This window comes from Podarcis liolepis, assembly GCF_965112155.1.
Source record: "Podarcis liolepis genome assembly, chromosome: 4".
Taxonomy (NCBI): Eukaryota; Metazoa; Chordata; class Lepidosauria; order Squamata; family Lacertidae; genus Podarcis; species Podarcis liolepis.
The window spans coordinates 34,104,780-34,123,989 of NC_139558.1; the positions used below are offsets into that span (position 1 = coordinate 34,104,780).

General features: G+C 42.6%; 2 protein-coding genes across 3 annotated transcripts in view; one reads left to right on the plus strand and one right to left on the minus strand.

Moving 5' to 3' along the window:
* GABRB3 (gamma-aminobutyric acid type A receptor subunit beta3) overlaps positions 1 to 19,210 on the minus strand; it is a 203,584-nt gene that overhangs the window by 179,408 nt on the left and 4,966 nt on the right. The gene's annotated exons all lie outside the window — the stretch shown is intronic.
* GABRA5 (gamma-aminobutyric acid type A receptor subunit alpha5) overlaps positions 1 to 19,210 on the plus strand; it is a 71,044-nt gene that overhangs the window by 35,850 nt on the left and 15,984 nt on the right. For both annotated transcript variants that reach the window (XM_083501727.1, XM_083501728.1), the window contains exon 6: positions 1,063 to 1,145. In XM_083501727.1, the coding sequence (XP_083357853.1) occupies positions 1,063 to 1,145 (83 nt within the window). The remainder of the gene's footprint in view (positions 1 to 1,062; positions 1,146 to 19,210) is intronic.

The following is a 19,210-nucleotide window of genomic DNA, read 5'->3' on the forward strand; positions in this document are numbered from 1 at the left end:
TTCTGGGTCACCACAATGCATGTGTACATGGCCACATATCAACTGAACACACATAAATCAGTCTAAAAGTAACAAGCCATCCTGTTGTTATGATATGAAAAATATCTTCTTTCCCTCCCCATTAGTTAAAGTACCACCAGAGTTTCTGATCAACCAACACTGATTCAGCTTGAAATTTTATTGCAACACCCCAAGCGGCACTAGGAAATCCTCCTTAGGGTATATTTCTCTAGTTATCACGGACTTCCACTAGCATGGCTGTCTCTCAGAGTCCCATTAGCTGATAGCTTCCCAGCTATGATTTTGAAAGTCTCTTAGCAGCATTTGAATGGCATTCACGATTCCATACCTTCAAGTGTTCATTTGACGTTGTCATTATCAACATTACCTCTACTATACTTGGAAATGGTGCAGCCACTATAAATATGGAGGGAGTCTTACGGATTAGCAGAACAGCTGCTTTGCCAAAAGAAAAGCCTTTAGCAAAAGCGTTGGGGGTGGGGTGGGGGACAGAATGAGCTATCCACACTTTATTTCCCCAAGTTTTTAAGAAACTGGTTAAAATTTAAGGTGGTAAGGAAACAATTATTGCATCATCAATACATTATTAAAGCTTCTGTATGTGACTTAGAAATCATTTGATTCCCATGAGAAGGTGTGGAAAATATGGCTGTGCTTTCGCCACCTCTCACACACAACATTTGTAAGGGGTTCATACAACCCATGTGTCGAAAGAATGATTGGAGGCAGTCAAGGGGCCATGCGGTCTAGTGCTGCCCCATGCCAGCACATCATGCTCCCCTGACTTCTGCACATGGAACGGTCACCAGATGGAGGTCTCCCCACATACAAATGAATGAAGGGACATGGGAGGAGCATGGCAGTGATGGGTGGGACAGCCCACATGGCAGTGAGTGAGGTTGGGTGACATGGCCCTGGCAATCCTCCTGCATGATCTATTAAATGTGTAATGGTCCATGTGGACCCATGTTTATCTGGCATAACTATATTTCTCTGTGAATCAAACCAACAAACTCTTAATTGTCTCTCTCTCTCTGTCAGATTGACCATCTCTGCTGAATGCCCCATGCAGCTGGAAGACTTCCCCATGGATGCACATGCTTGCCCATTAAAATTTGGAAGTTGTAAGTGTTTAATAATAATAATAATTTATACCCCACCCATCTTGGGGCTGCTTCCAGAAAAATATATAAACAGGATAAAATGTCAAACGTCGAAAACTTCCTGATACAGGGCTGTCTTTAGATGTCTTCTAAAAGTTGGGTAGTTCTTTATTTCCTTGACATCTGATAGGAGGTTGTTCCACAAGGAGGGCGCCACTGCCAAGGAGGCCCTCTTCCTGGTTCCCTGTAACTTCATGCAGTGAGGGAACTGCCAGAAGGCCCCTGGAGGTGGACCTCAGTGTCCCTTGAGCGAGATCAAGGGAGCCTATTTTAATGGGATTTTTGTGCACCATGAGGGCAACTTAGCTAAATGTGAAGGATCTGACATTGTCTTTGGTTTCCTACATCTGTTCGTTACCATTGTACATTTGATCTAGTCAGTGCTGGGGGGGGGGGGTTAAGAAAAAAGGGGGCTAGTACTCACCATGAAGTTATTCCACATTTTAAACATTTTTTTAAAAAAGGTGATGGTACTCTTGAGTACCCCCAGGAGGAAAAAAAGCACTGGAACTAGCATGGACTTTTTTCTGGCTCAGACCAGCTTCCATAGTTAACTCCCGATAATCCCCAGAGTCAATCATTCCAATGGCAAACCACATTCGCTTTATATACAGTGGTACCTCGGGTTAAGTACTTAATTCATTCCGGAAGTCCGTTCTTAACCTGAAACTGTTCTTAACCTGAAGCACCTCTTTAGCTAATGTGGCCTCCTGCTGCCACTGCGCCATCGGAGCCCAATTTCTGTTCTCATCCTGAAGCAAAGTTCTTAACCTGAAGCACTATTTCTGGGTTAGCGGAGTCTGTAACCTGAAGCTTATATAACCCAAGGTACCACTGTACTGTGATAACTTTGGCATTTGCAGTCAGGGGGGGGGCGAATTTATCTTACAGAAAGTGATCACAGTCAACAGTAGTTGTGCTATGAGCCACAAGCAAAGTCGGCTGAGGGTCATAGCCACTAAAAGTGAATAAAAATAATTATTTAAAAAATAGCCACCATCATTTGGAAATTTTTGTAGGTGCTATAAAAATAGGTTAATAGACTGCCTTTGGTAAGTGTGCCACACATTGCCACGATATCTGTGCTTCGGCTTGCGACTCACTGCATGTTACGACTGTGAGAAAGGGGACCTGGGATGCATTTTATTTCATAAATGAGAGAACAGCCATGTGGCACAGTTATTCATTAGGAGCTGCAAGCAGAGCAGCTAGTCACTGTGCGGCAGGTGCCTGGGGATTTTATATTTATGTGGAAATGATCATTCCATTAAGTCTCAAATTGTGTTAGTATTTACATGTGCACTATTATGGAATGCTCTGTATAGTTTTTCCAGCAGAGACACAAAACATTCAAAGAATTATCTCTGCGGAGAACCATAATGCGCCTTTCCCATCCAATATGGTATGCACAGGTCCAGAAAGAGAGGACTGGGGTTAAGGAGAATCTATGCTGCATTGTGTTCCAGAGCACAATATTTTGGGCATATGGTCTATACGTTCTCATTTGACAGCATCCAGAATGATACCACAGACAAATAAAATGAGAGAGAGAGAGAGAGAGAGAGAGAGAGAGAGAGAGAGAGAGAGGAGAGAGACAATGGGAAGAAAATGCATAGCCCTTGAACAATTCCATAGCAGCAATAGAAGATGACATATCTGAAGATTATCCTGACCTGCTCCTCCCCTAGACTTTACACCCACCCTCACTTCCTGCCAGTTGTACAGTAAAACAAGAGGTTTGCTTGCTAAAGCAGGGAGAAAGAACAGAGAGAGAGCAAAATGACCAGATAAGGATAAGAGCAGGAAAAACTAATGTCATAGCACCCCATATTCCCTGGGTCCTGTGCCATGATGCTTCCCAGGTCTTCCCCTTTAGAACTTCACTGCCACCAGGTAAAATACAAGGCTGCTTTTAACTGATCATTATTTGGCAAACTACCCAAGCACATACTGATTTTTGGCCATCACAAAGGGCTGCTTTTGATTATGCTTTCCACATTGCAGTATAAAGGCATGTCCTTCTCATCAGTTGCAAATGGCAGCCCCCCATTCAGATTGGCAGCCAACTTGGCAAAGTACTTTGAGGCAACAGCGGCCACTGTCTGCTTGGCGTACTTTACGCAGAAAGGTGGCAGTGTGAACACAATTGCAGCCCTTTTACGATACGATCTTTATTGTCATTGTCCCATATAGAACAACGAAATTGAAAAATCTACATAAAACATTCTAAACCCAACAAGCCTGCTATCCCAGCTATCCCAACCTGGTTAGCCCCTTAAAAACTCTGATACCCCATTTTAAAATACAATATACTCCCATAGAGACTCCTTACACTGCGTTTAAAACCAAAATTGCATTTGGATAGAAACTGTTTCTCAGGCGGCTAGTCCTAGTCTTTATAACCCTGTACCTTCTTCCAGAAGGCAGAAGCTGAAAGAGATCATTTCCGGGGTGCGTACTATCCTGTGCTATCTCTGCAGCTTTCTCATGGCACCTGGAAGCATAGATTTGATCCAAGGTAGCAACTGCGGCAAGGGCTCCTTCCTTTAAAAGCTAACTACAGAAAAGTCCACTGCACAAATATCACCTGTTTACGTTTAGATTTCAGCAGGCCACTAAATACTTCTGGAGGGGACTGGGGCTCAAAAAGCAAGACGGGATCTATTGCCTCCCTTCTTCAGCAACCCTCTGTCTTGGTTGCAGGGGTGAAAACTTGAATAAAATATTGTGGGGGGCAGGTAAGCCCTGCCCCACATAATCAATCACAAGATGTGCCGTACGCACATCATTTGAATGGCAATCCCCATCAACTTGGAGGGATGCCCCCTCAAATATATATTTTTTGGGGGTGAAGGGACCTCGGCTCCTAGCTTGGCTGCCACAGAGAGAAATCAGAGGAACAGTTCAACGTGTACTTTTACAACAGTGGAGGAGCTGTGCATACACTCCAACACTCCTCAGAGGAAAATAGGAACATTTATCACTTTCCACCAACTGAAACCCCCATCCCCTCTCCCCACTTCACCAGTGGGACACAGCACAGCAAGCAGGCCAACTCATCCTCCTCCCCAAACTCGGTGGCAGTGGCCCTAGTGGGGAAATAGGGACATTCCGGGATCAACACAAAAGCTGGGATGGCTTTCATAATTCTGGGGATGTCTCTGGAATATGGGGACACTTGCAGGGTATGGCTATGCTTTTGAAAGCCAGAGGCTCAACTCCAGTGCAGCAGCATTATTCTTTTGGTAGACTATCTCATACTTGGGGGTCCTCCAGATGTACTATTTATTGAACTTTCATCCTAATGTATTTGGACATAGCAGACAGGAAGGTTTGATTATATCCAGCATTTATTGAGCATCTGTTTTGACTTGTGTTCAGAGAGCTTATACAGCAGTGGACCTACATCAGACATCTATTCTGATTGGCTTGTGTAGTGCTTATACAGCTTTCGTTAGTCATTCATTCATGCCACACTTTCCAGTGGGTTTCACCATCTCTTTCTTTAACCCCCACAAGTCCTTTTTTTAATACATAGTGGGTTTGTTGCACTAGGGAGACACAGCACTTGGAGCCACCTTAATTGCATAAACCTAAATTTCCCAGCATGCACTTGAATCCCTTCCACAAAACACTAACAGTCTGGAGGTGCCCTTGGATAGCCCTGCAGTAAAGAGTTTTAGAAAGCCAATATAAACTCTAAGTGCTGTTTCTTAGAACCTATTCGGATGCAGGATGGTGTTTTGAAAGCATCAAATGGTGTGGGTTAGAGCTCATAAGGAGCTTTCAGTTTGTCAAACAAAATCAAAGGTGACAATAAAATTACTCATGTGCTCAGTGATCCTCCAACTCTGAGCTGCTGATGAATTCAGCCTTAGCTGTATAATTTGTTTCCTTTTCAACCAGTGCAGGCCATCTTTCAAAAAAAAAATCAAAAAATTCAACACGTCTAGGCTCTGACTGAGCAACTTTGTATGTAGGACTGTTTTCCTTTGGGCAACCTTGACTCTTAAAAATGCAGATGACAGAAACTCCCACTGCCTTGCAGATTTCTGGGTTGATCAAATATAAAGTGCAACGGCAGAAGTGGGATCTCTGCATGCTAACGTGAAGGGACCAGCAAATGTTTAACCTTTGCTTTGTTAATCAGGCAGCTTGAAAACAAAAACAACCACAGCATGATACACTTGGATTTAATTAGCCAATTCAAGAGTATCATGCTCTCATATAAAATATTTTATCTGAGCTTGCTAAAACAGAGGCTTAGCTCTTTGGCCCTTTTTCTCCCCCACCTTCATTTTATTTACAATGACTTTCCTAGTGAAAGTCTTTTTACCGTGTGTGTGTGTGTGTGTGTGTGTGTGTGTGTGTTTGTGTGTGCCAGAGGGACATGTTGTAGAAGTCACGTTTACAGTTAAACAGCAGAGTAGTTTGTGGGGAGATGGAGTCTAGAAAGTCCATTGGCAGGCAAATAGCAGGAGGACAATGCAAGGTAATGGGTTGTATCTATCTCAATTTTACTCAGAGTAGACCTATTGAAATTAAGAACCCTAAATTATTTATAGTCATCAGTTTCAATGGGTCTGCTCTGAAGAGGAACAACACTGCATATAACCCAAAGTATGTAAGGAAGACTAGATGGAAACATGGTGTACAGCATCAGACCAGTGGGTCACCATGAACATAGTATTCTTTAGAAAGTGTACTCTTGATAGCCACAAATGTTGCCTTTCATATTAGAATATCTGGGGCAGGGATAGGGAAACAAACACTACCACCCGCCTCTTTTGAGGATACCTTTCCCTGAAGTTACACATATGTCCTAGATAGCAGACAAGCAGTACAAGGACAAGCAGATACTACTAAGTTGATAGAACAGGATGCGGGTGGCACTGTGGTCTATACCACAGAGCCTCTTGGGCTTGCCGATCAGAAGTTTGGCGGTTTAAATCCCCACAGTGGAGTGAGCTCCTGTTGCTCTGTCCCAGCTTCTGCTAACCTAGCAGTTCGAAAGCACACCAGTGCAAGTAGATAAATAGGTACTGCTGTGGCAGGAAGGTAAACAGCATTTCCATATGCTCTGGTTTCCCTCACAATGTTCCATTGTGCCAGAAGTGGTTTAGTCATGCTGCCCACATGACCCGGAAAGCTGTCTGTAGACAAAGGCCGGCTCCCTAGGCCTGAAGTGAAATGAGCGCTGCAACCCCATAGTCGTCTTTGACTGGACTTAACCATCCAGGGGTCCTTTACCTTTACTTTTCTTTTTCTTTTCTTTTTTACTAAGTTGATGTTAGCAAGCAAGCAATGCAAAAAGAAAGAAGATGGTATCTTTTCTTGGTTCATCTTCATAATCTTTGCACATTGCCTACCAAAGATTTAGAAGACTCATTCCAGATTTAGCTGTCTTCCTATCCATCCCCATGAGGGATTATATGCAACTTGCAAGTTTGTATACTTACTACAGCATAAGTGGGGAACCTCCGCACCATGGGCCAAATTATGCTCATAAGTCATCCCCATTTGGCCTGCAAGACCCTTTTGGCCCAGCCATGTCCACCTGCCCTACACATCCTGTCACATATGACATCAAATTGTGGCGTGGGCATAAACTGGTGGTCTGATGTCATTGTGATATCAAGTGACTGACAAGTGGTCAGCCATGCACACCTGTCAAACTTTGTCCACAGGAATTGGGGTAGATTTAGGGCTGGGCAATATCTGGTTTTCAACATCGCAATAAATCATCAGCTAAACATTGCAATATACCGATGTATCAGGATGTCTGAAATAAGGATGGAGCTACATAGAGGCTGGCTTCACATTTTCCTCCAAATTGTGATTTTTGCATGGATTGCCAAGTCAAAAATTATGAAACTGATTCACAATATGGACTTCAAACTGGTTTTGGGTGATCTAGCAATATATTCCCCAGCCCTAATAAGGATCTAGTTTTCCATCCCTGCCTTACACCAACAGAAGTTGGGCTGGTCTCCTCTACGTATAATATTTGGCCATACTTTTTTGCCAGTCTGGTGAAATTCCAACAAGATTATCTTTCAGTCTGCTGTAGCAATCTTCAGCTCCTTCGCTGGCCCAATAGGTATTCTGCAGTTATTGAGTGAGGCTTCCCAGCAGCTCAATAGAAGCAGGTAAATATGATTATGATTTTGTACAAACAAGATATTTGGAGCAGAAAGAGGTTAATTGACTTTCCTTCAAGGTCATGCCAGCAAAGCAATGTCAGAATGAGAATTTCACCACAGTTCTTTGGTCTACTGAGCAAATGTCTAATCCAGACAAAGGAGCCCCCCTGCCCAGACAATTGACTTAGCTCCTAAATCACATTTTGCACATAGTGTTAATGATATTGCATTCACCTCACTCAAAGATGAATTTGCTAATGTGTGCCGCTCTTTTGACAGTGTGATAATTCTACACTTGCTGTGGTAAAGTTGTTACTGTAAAGTTTTTCAGTTTTCTATACTCTTGATTGAGTACCGAAAATCTCTAGTAGGGCATTTTTAAAATAATAATAATAATAATAATTGTGCTATAAAATTCTCATTCAAAAGTGCATATAATCTGGACAAATTTTCTGGATAAAGAAACAATTTTGAAGCAGAAACGCATGTTGCTACGTCAGCCAGAAGGAATAAGTAGTCTTGAAATCTGGGCTTGAATTCTTTTCTTTAAAAAAGTTTGTAAGCCATCCAGGGGACATTTTCCTATATGGAAATCTTTCAAATAAATAAATGTTAGATCTGCCATTGCTTATAAAGGCCTTCTAAATCTGACAAGAGTATTTTGTGAATCAATTAAAAAATCTGTTGCTTTCTTAGTGACACTAATTAGCCTTAAGTGTAGTGATCCTAGGTGATTAACCTACCTTTTCAGTTGATATTGACCTATGTACAGGCAGGAAGCTTAGGACAAGGGTGTGTGTACTAAGTCCTCTAATAGATCAGAGCTTGAAAGTTTAAGTAGGTCTTAATTAAGTTAGTGCACCAACTTTGGGTTGGTGTTCAGCTCAAGAATGAAATTCACCCTTATATCTTTCTCTCTTTATTTCTAACATAGTTTTTATTCCTTTTCGTCTTTAAACTGTTCAGCATGGTTGCCCTGAGAAATATTCAAAAAACATTTGAATTATTACCTTAAAAACCTTTAAAACATAGAGCATGGTGTGGGTCCTCTTTCAATGTTAGAGGGCTCTCTGTTGGAAAAACGCTCTTGGGGAGACGGCGACCCCCCAGGACCTCTGAACGTCTCCTGGTGGGCACGTCTCTGGAATGGCATGTCCCTTCATCTCCAGAGTGCCTTTCTGCAACACTTTTCATACAAAAAGTGCAGACAAGTCTTCTAGCATCATACAGCAAGAAGAAAGAAACATCCGTAGATCTAAACTACATTTTATTACATTCTATACAGACAATCCATAATCACGTCTGTGTTCTCCAAGCTCTGGCAGAACAACTGTTGCGTCCTGCAAAAGTAAAAGTACAGTACAACAACACTCTCAGACGGAAGAGATAAGACAGTCTTCCGTTCCCACACTCTTCTCAGACATCTCATGTGATTTATACAAATCACACTAGCAGCATCGGCTGCATAAAATTCCCAATGTTCTCAAGTACCACTAAGGGTATAGAATAAACCACAAGCATAAAAATCAAACATTTTAATCAGGTAAATGATAGGATGTTTTAAAGTGGGCATTTTCTTTTAAATCTCATGTCCCAACACCCTGGTACTTTTAAGATGTTTATGTTTTCAGATCATTCCAGTCTGATTGCTTCAGCTTCTATAAAAACATTCCCCCCCCTTTGAAACCGCAATCTCGCCTTGCAATAGTTCTGCCTTAGTTCCTGCTTATTTTCTAGAGACATTTGTAACCTTTCTGAAATATGTGCAATGCCACCTCTTCCTTGTCCCGGTCTTCTCTTCCATGGTTTTTTGGCTTTGCTCAGCTCTCCCACCTGGGCTCTTGAATGGGGTCATTTTTACCAATGGGTTCACTATCCTGCTGCTGCAACAAATCAATAACCTCAAGTGGGAGAGTCCAGTTCTAGCGTTGTTAGTAGCCCTGTGGCTTCCTTGTGGTTGGTGGTTGAGAGTTTGGTGTTTCCTTTAGGGACTAAGTAAACAAAAGTGAAAAGCCCAATAGTATCTTATTCCTGCATCTTGCAGTTATTGAGTGTTGTGGAACGCAACTCTGTGCTTCGTTTTTTCAAAGTATCTGAGAATAAATCCTGCAAGATCATGACTGGACTGTTGCCGTGTATTATTCCTTCAACATTTCTCAAAACTGTACAGATCTTGTCTTTCTTTTTAAAACTGTGGAAGCACATAACTTTATTATTTGTGGGTGGCCTGCATCACATAAGTATGCTGACAGTGCTCTGTGTACTCTCTTCATATCTTCTGGGGATAATTCCCAGGAAATTCTGTAATATTATCTCATTCTGCCCCTTCTTTAAACCTGCACACATGTAAATTAACATTTTTGTTAAATGTTTTCAGCTTTCTCAGGCTTAGACTTAATGCCTTTATTTTCCTGAAGCAGCCTTTTATTTATTTTTTGTTCTGGCTGCAAACTTAAATCCATGGTTACAGAAGCAGTTTCAGTGGCTCCATCCAGCTTTTCTGCTGTTACACTTGCCTTTGCTTCCAGAGCTGCCATTCCTTCCTTCCAGGTTTCCATGATCATGGCTTATAAGATGTGTTGTGCTTCAAACTCCTCCTGGGTATGGCATCCATTCTTTCCTCCCTTTTAAAGCTGCATTTTCTGCTATTTTAGAAGGGACAGCTGCCATTTTGTATCCTTCTCCAATTATCATTTGAGCCTCACATGGAGGGAAACCTGCTGTAAAGAAGAGTGGGAACAAAAGTGTTGGCAGGGAAGTGTTTGGAAGGAGGCAGATGTTTATTCTTAGAAGAGGGGCGCAGGTAGTGCTGTGGTCTAAAGCACTGAGCCTCTTAGGCTTGCCAATCGGAAGGTCGGTGGTTCAAATCCCCATGACAGGGTGAGCTCCTGTTGCTCTGTCCCAGCTCCTGCCCACCTAGCAGTTCAAAAGCACACCAGTGCAAGTAGATAAATAGGTACCACTGCAGCGGGAAGCTAAATGGTGTTTCCGTGCGCTCTGGTTTCCGTCATGGTGTCCCGTTGCACCAGAAGCAGTTTAGTCATGCTGGCCACATGACCTGGAAAGCTGTGGACAAATGCTGGCTCCCTCGGCCTGAAAGCGAGATGAGTGCCACAACCCCATAGTCGCCTTTGAGTGGACTTAACCATCCAGGGGTCCTTTACCTTTTTACCTCTACCTTTATTCTTAGAGAACTTTTGGAAGAAGCTTGAACTTTTCCTGATAACTTTTTGAAAATGCTTCAAGAATTGTGTGTGTGTGTGTGTAGAGTTCAACTATCTAGCCAGAAGAAAACAGGATTGTTGGCCTGGATTCTGCATTCCTTGTCCACCAATTCAAGGGGCTGTTGTGCTGGCATAAGGGTGAGATAAAGGTTGTGCAATACAAAATCCAGTGCAAATGTTGTGCTAGGAGAAGCTGGTTGTGCAACTGGAAGTGTTGGTGCTACAGCAATTTGTTGTGCAACCAGCTATGAGAACCATGCTGGCTTCTTGCACAAGTCACTCCACCAACACAACTGGTAAACTGCTGAAGAACTTTGTGTAACATTGAATTTCTCCCATTCTTTCCTATAGTTACTATATAAAGCTAAAAAACAAACAGAAAAGAAAGTAATTTTTTTAATGGAAATATGAACCTTGACAGGAAGAACTAATAATGGTCATTATAATTTACTTGAAACCCTTTTCCAGACTAAACTGCAAATTCAATATATTTTTCAAAAAGTTTTTTCTTAAGCATTTTCACGTTTTTTATATATGTGTAGATTCGACCTAAGACTAGTCAGAGGGAGTGTTATATTTCTGGGCTGAAAGCCACAAAGAAAATGTAGCAAGGAAGAAGCGGGAAGGACTTTCAAAGGGCATAAGGAACAATTACTGTTTTTCTTGTTGTTATATTTATTTCCTGTCTTTTATCCAAAAAGCTCAGGGTTGCTTCTATGGTTCTCCCCTTCCCTATCGGATCCTCGCAACAACTCTGTGAGGTAAATTAGGCTGAGAAATGGTGACTGGCCCAAGGTTCCCCTATGATATCATAAGTTAGATTCAGAACAAAATGACAAGAGCCCTCTTTTGGCATGAATATGTGGAGGACAAAAACTGGGGCAGGGGCACTTGTGCAGCCCCCCCCCACCTCCCCACATGTACTGAGTATACATCCTCCTGCTTTAGTCTTCCAGAATTGAGAGGGAAGGTCTGAAGAGGGCTTGTGAGCATATTTAGCTGAACATATGTAACAGCTTTCTTGGAATCAGGGAGCCTGATAGTGGCTGGCTTCCCAGTCATGAGGAAACTTCTGAGTGTATCCAGCCAAATGTGCTTAGAAGTTCCCTTCAAATCCTCATGTGAAGCTGGCATAGCTGTTGGGGGCAAGGCTTGCCTTTGTCCAAGGACCTTCTTCTACCATTTTTGCCTCTGCATCTTTAGATTGAACTCCTGAAGATGATTTTTCTGTTTGTGTTGTTAACAGATATCAGGTACCTGCTTGTTCTTGTACCTGTATCCTCTGAAATTCTAAACAATGCATCTGTTTTATCGTATTATCTCACATCCTGTCTCTGTGGCTCCTCTCGTCTGCTTGTTTGCTTGCCTGAATAGCCTCAGATTCAAAAAATATACTTATTTAATCTCATGCCAATGAAAAGCCAACAGAAATGTTTGTATTGGGTTCCAGTTTGAATGCGCTCACATTGATGGCAGACTTTCCCTTTAATCAAAAGCCCATCATCTTAGTTGAGAGATGACTATTAGAGTTACAGGAATGACAGAAATTTCCGAGAAACAGACCTGTATGCCTTTGCTTTAGTAGGAGACACAATAGAAGACTTGGCTTTGTGTGCTGTTAGTATAAACTTGCAATTACACTTACTGAAGAAAAGAAGCAATACAGGGCACAGAAAGCTTGTAAGCTGTTGTCAGGCTTCTGAAAACAAGTGCTGAGACAGGTCTAAAGCTTCCATCTGGAAGACAGGCCTACACAAAGCACGCTATAATGATCCACTCCCAAACTGTGGAACACATAAAAGTCTTGCCCACCGAAGCAAGAAACTGTCACAAAGCTCTCTTGTAAAGCTTTGTTTCCACGAGAATGCATGATGGGCCTTGAGGAAAACGTCCTTGGACAGGAGTTTTGTCTCCTGCTTATGAATCTTTCTCGCAAAACCCTCATGGATATTTCATTCCACATGAATATCTCCATGGGTGAAATAAAAAATGCGCTGAAATTAGAATTTGAAATACAAGTCTTTATTGTTGATGCTTCTGTAAGGATAGTAATGTTGAAGTAGGGCTGTCATATTTCACAAGAGAAAATCTGGACAAAAAGTCATCGAGCTTTTTTTCCCCTTTTGCCAAAGTTGTTGAACTTTTTATAGGAAATTTGCCAAAAAATTCAACACTTCCAAAATGGGCCACCAGACATTTAAACCGAATTCTGAAAATTCCGCCCAGATGCCATTTTTGAAGGATGAATCCTGGCAATGTCTGGAAAATTCCAGGTGTATGGCAGCCCTAGTTGATCTGTTGCAGCGAAGACAAAAACGTGTCTTGTGTCAGCTTAAAAACTATCTGTGTTATTAAGGCATAAAAGTCTGTGATCATCAGACGCATGAAGTGTTAATTCTGAGTTAAAGAGATAGGTGTGGCTTTGGAGTGACAGCTAACAGTGAGGTCAGAGGGATGCAGGAAGTAAAATGACAGTGATTATTACGTAACTAACAGTGGGAAAAACTGAAAATCCATATTTGACTTTGTGTATGTGCATTGTTCTCTGTTTAAAGTACAGTACATGTATTGTTTTATACCAATTCCCATCTTTCATTCCTCTTAAAAAAGTATCATTTTGTTACATTGAAAATATTTCCATTATTAACGACAAAGTGTTTGGAATTTGCAAACTCCAAACATTACATTAGCCCTCTGTCTGAAAAGCATTTTATAGTATCATGCATTCCAAGTACTCCATGCTGAGATAACAGTGACCCCAGCATTTTGCCTGCAGGCTCGAAACGATTTCCTTCTACTACTGCAGTATATGTTAAGAAGCTGTTGCTGATGCATTACTGGTTACTTAGCAGTCATCCACATTCTATAATGAGTAGCTTTTACTTCCACCCAGACAAGAATTTAGGCCATTAAAAACCTTGTCTTCTTGAATGCCTTAGTGCCTCTTTGGTATTGTGCAGGACCATAGTCAGAGAGGAGAAAGCTACTGACCCTCAGCCTTGGGGCAGAGATAAAGCTTTTAAATCAAATTAAGTAAGCTCTCAAGATGTGTTAGCGTGACATGGCACAGCATCTGCCACTTCCAAAGCCCACAATGTTGAGCATCCTGCTGTGGAATTTCAGGAGTGGGGGCAGGAGTCAAACACTCTTGCAAGAACAACAGAACTGCTGTCAACTCTACCCAGAACATCGTTAGCATGGTTGATAAGAGATGTGCCATTTTTTTGCCACAAACATACAATGGGGAATGTGAGGCAACTGGGTCTGTAGAATGCTTCCCTCAGGCAGTACCTTTTCCCTCTGCTTTTCTGAGGTGCGCATTCATTGGTTTCCATTTCTGGTTCTGCTTAGTGCTTTCCCCTTTCCTCTGGGGTCTCTTCTTCCCTGAGTGATCCTAGACAATCAGGGATCACACAGGGAATGTGATGGCATCATAACAGCATTCAGATCTGGCTATGTGTTAACAACACTATGGACAATTGAAGCTGGCACTTTGCCCCTGGTATGAATTAGTGTGGGGAGGAAACGCACATATGCCAAGGGAACTATGCTGCATTGGCAAGACAGAGAGCATGGGCCTTGACAACAGAAATGCACTTTGCAGATGTTTTCAGTCACTGTTGAGGGACCTGAATGATTGGGTAAAGGGGGAGGCACTTTTTCCATTGGATGAAAAAAATAATGATGTGTCTCTCCCCTCCCAGTTTCAGCTCAGCTTTTAGGTACAACCGCTGCAGGTAAACCAGTGTTTCCCACAACAACAACAATATAAAGTATACACTGCATACACACCTGTGTAGTGGGAACTTGACCTGAACTGGGTACACATACATGGGTGTTCAAAGATGCAGGTACATTCTTCACACTTGATATGAGGAACACTGTTGTGCTAGCAGTGTGAAAGCCGCAGTAGCATAAACTGTGCTGCCCTTGAAAGAAACAGGGGGCGATGTGCCCATTGGGACTGCTAGGATAACAAACAAACAAACAAACAAACAAACAAACAAGTAAGTGGAGCCAGAGTCAGAAGCATCTCCCAAGTACAGTGGTACCTCGGGTTAAGTACTTAATTCATTCCGGAGTTAACCTGAATTTGTTCGTTAACCTGAAACTGTTCTTAACCTGAAGCACCACTTTAGCTAATGGGGCCTCCTGCTGCTGCTGCGCCGCCGGAGCACGATTTCTGTTCTCATCCTGAAGCAAAGTTCTTAACCTGAAGCACTATTTCTGGCTTAGTGGAGTCTGTAACCTGAAGCGTATGTAGCCCGAGGTACCATTGTAGCTGTAAGAAAGAAGGCAGCCAAGAGAGAGTTAGCTGAGGGCAGAAAGGGCAAGTAGATTGCTGCCCCACTAAACTCAAATGAATCAGCCTCCACTAATCAATCATTTGTTTTCCAAACACCACTTTGTCCCTAGCAGAAAATATTGTCTTCTAGAAAGGGAAACTGAACCCCTTCGTAGGTGACTAGCAAACCAATAATTTGTAAACAAAGAAAACAGTCAAGGACTATAGACATTCTTTTACCATACGATCCTTGAACATATGAGGCCTTATGCCACCATCGTAAGCACATGTGAGAGCAATCTTTGTTTCTTATTTATTAATTTATTTGAGAATTATATTGTGCCTTTGAATGTAAAACCTCCTAAGGCACACAATGGGGGGGGGGAGTGAAAAACATTGATCTACATCAGAATGGCTGGTGGGGTGGCTATCCCCTACATAACACAAATGAAATGCTCTACTGGCAATGTTTGGAGATGGCTTTGATTTCACGGCTCCAACTGCATACAATAATTGGGTAACGACACCATTTTCCTTCAGCCCGCATTTGGCTGGAGATCATAAGATTGATTTGCTTATTTTGCCTTCTTCTAGAAGCTGGAGCTTGGTCATGCATCTGAACTATCAGAAGCTGTCTGCTATGCTATGCTTTCTCTTGTTCATCACCAGTCACTGACTGTGCCACACTGGTTTACGGGGGTTCACTATCACCGCTGGAAACTCCAGCTTTGAATAGGATTAATAGTGCGTGCCTGTCATATTTCAACATGGATGCTGTTCCACAAAAACAGGGGCAGCCATTATGCATAGTACTATACAAAATAACCTGATAACATTTATTTTTATAAAGCTCTTATATTTTAATTTGATACTTAGATTTACATATTTGGTAGAAAGTGAATGCAAACTTTAGTTCCCTCCCTCCCCAGCCCTGATTTACAGCTTTTTTAAGAATGAGGGTTGACACCAGCCCCTAAAAAACGGGATTGCCCTGTTTTGAGACAAAAATGTCTCCTGTCCACTTTGGACTTCAGACAGGACACCTCCCCCCCCCCCCCCCCGTATTTGAGTTCGGCCAGCCAAAAATGGTGGTTGCATCACTGTTGGTGCCACTGAGAAGGAGCCCAGCCTGGCGTGAGCGACAATAGAAAAAAGGGAAAAGGAGAGACCTCCTCAGCTGCCAGCTACTGATTTAACTGTGCAAGTCCGCTCTCACTTGACTCCATCTGCCACTCTGATCTGACCTCTCCTCTTCCCTCCTCCATACTCGAGCCTCTGACACCAGCATGGGCAAGAGGCTAGAGGTGTAGCTCAAGTCTCCCTGGGACTTGGCCCCTGCCTGTCTATGTGAGTTAAGGGGAAGAGTGGGGTCAGGGTGGTGAGGGAGTTGGGAGGCCAAATTTGGGAAACTCGTCTCTACAAAGGGGGCAGGATTTGGTGGGACCCCCAATTCCTACCCCTGACCTGTCCCATATTTTGCCTGACCAAAGGTGGCAACTGTTGTGTACTGAAGTTCTCACCCTGTAGATAGATACTGTAGATAGTTTTCACTCAGGTCCACATATGCAAATAAGGAATTGAAAGTGACGTTCAGTGATTGGATAGTAACAGAAAGTTGTTACTGTTGTTTTGTAGTTGAGCTCTATATAAGCAGGTTGGCTGAACCCTTCAGTTCAGTTCTGTTCTGGTTGTGAATAAACAAGAGCTGTCTGAAGAATCGCTGTGTCGTCTGATATGTTCACCCACAACTTAGCAGCAACCTTATTTAGAACCAACACTTGTGGTTAAACCTGCAACAAAGTAACATGATTTTGGATGCTGGACTCCACCCAATTGAGCTCCCATACTTTATTGTTCTTTGGAAGTCACTGCTCTGTTGTCATGCTTACAAGAGCTCCAGTCTATTTAAAACTGCCCTGTATAGTTTCAGTTTCTAAAGATGTGGCTTCAAAATCATCCTCTTTCAATGCTCAGCCATTAGGGCCCTTTTAAAAAGCGAGATTTATAGTGACAATAAGTCGGCAAGCGTAGCAGGAGAGCGCACAAAGGAAAAAACAATAGCAGCCGAAATAACCGATTCTGGCTGCTTCCCCTAGAGAGATAATTATGCAGCCACTGTCAACGCGCAGTTCAGAATCAATTTTCAGATTCATTCCAGATCAAATGTTGCATCCAAAAATAAATATTCCACTATAAATATTAACATCAATGAGCAAGAGGAAGGAAGGAAGGGGGACAGAAAGTACTGGAGATCCAGGAAAACTGAGGAGGGGGCTACTCTTGCAAGTCAAGTCTGCATTGTAAAAGTCACAATGGATGTGTGAATCGCACCAGTAGTGGTACTCAGGCCAAAATATGTCAAATTGGAATACTGTTCCAATTTGGCAATGTTATTACCATTTGAAATGCTTATTCCCCCACTCCCTGCAGGCAACTTCATATCCATCCAATAAGTGTTCCATGTTACAAGAGTAGGAATAATGTATTCTTCTTCCTCAATGTTTGTTTCCCTATACTGTGATGGTTTAAAAGAGGAATTGTTAATTTGTGAATAAGTTAGACATTTGGGGACATTGTTATAGCCTCGTTTTGCTTCATACCCACTGTAGACCAGCAGCTAGGAAGTTGGGCTGAGATCCTGAGACTGTTTTCAGTATTGCAAAATTCCTACATGTAAGACACTTCCATGTAGGAATTAGCATGTAGCTCTCAGAGCACATAATCCTGTCACCTTAAGGCTTTCACTTCACTTATTTATTATTGTGGGGTGGGGGGAGGGGAAGAATACCATGAATGCAAAAACCAAGGGATCTGGCTGTTATATATTGTGGCTATTACACATTGCACCCCCTCTTTATGTCCCTTGAATATCCTTTAAAATAAAATAAAAATGGCAGCTGGTACGAATAACTCTTTCGAGAAATATCAAATTAGTACCAAAAACTTGTTTTCCTGAATTACAGTTGTACTATTATTAGTTATATGGACATAAAATCATAAGGCAGCTAAGAGAGTATGATGAAGTTTGAACACCCTCTCTCTTTTCCTTACATTGTGCAAGGTAACACAGGCTACATTGTTAAAATACTTCAAAATCACAGAATGAAACAGTAACTCCTAGGCTGAAAGCAGCACCATTCCCCCCCCCCCTTAGTGATTTTGCGCTGCTTATTTAGGAGTGATGCAATTACCTTCCTATAGCTTGAAGTTTTATACAGCTCTTGTAGCAATTAATTCTCCTAATTTGCTCCATAAGGCTCTTCTTGATATATATCCTCCTTCCAGCATTTAAATCAGGCCTGTACAATGTTTGCTCCCACCCTGTCCTAAGTCAAATATAGCCCCCAGCCATATATTCCGACAATGCCTATGCCTTCACAACCCCAGGCAGACAGAAAACCCAAGAGGCATACCGGCTGTGGGTGGACTACTGAATATGACTGGTGGGTAGCAGCAGCTAGCCTGGCATCTTATCAACAGTGAGGTTGGCGCAAGAAGGCCACCATTGTTTGTAGGGACCAACTTGCCATCTTTGGTCTTTCTTGTGCACAAGCTCCGATAAAGCTATGAAAGTCATGCAGTCACTCTCAGGTGGGCACAGCAGTGGTGCCATGACCAGAGTGATGGAAGGAAGAGGAGAAGGAGAAGGAGGAGAAGGAGGAGAAGAAGGAGAAGGAGAAGGAGAAGGAGAAGGAGAAGGAGAAGGAGAAGAAGAAGAAGAAGAAGAAGAAGAAGAAGAAGAAGAAGAATCCCCAGGCCAACCAACCTGGCTGGTTCTGAAGCAGCAGTAGTCACCCATCAGCACCAGGCTCCAAGTCCTGCCCTCCACAGCTGCTCTTCCACCACAGAAAGCTAGTTGCAGTCCATCTGCTGCTGATCTCAAGTTGGCATGTCAATAGCATACAGCGGGCAGGGGGAACATGATATCCCAGTAACCTGGTCCCTTTCTTCAGAGGCCACCCTGCTCATTTGCTTGTGTTATTATATGGCAGAGTAGGAACCTACAGGAGATAGAACTCATTGAGCTACCTGATACTGAGTCAAACCATTGGTCCATCAAGGTCAGTATTGTGTACAGTAGAATCCAGACTTGTGGCCCTGCAGATGTTGTTGGACTCCAACCCTCATGAGAACCAGCCATCATGGCCAATGGTCAGGGATAACAGTGCCTACTCCTTCTCAGCAGCTTCCCAAGATTGTAGACAGGAGTCTCTCCTAGTCCTACCTGGAGATGCCTGAGATCTTCTGCTGTTTTGTAACAGGCATTCAAGTCTCATTTAGGCAACCTCACATGACAACTGCAAGCACCGCTGTTTTGTCATATAAATAGGGTGCACACAAGCTCAGAAGTTGCAGCCTGTTGTGCAATTTGGA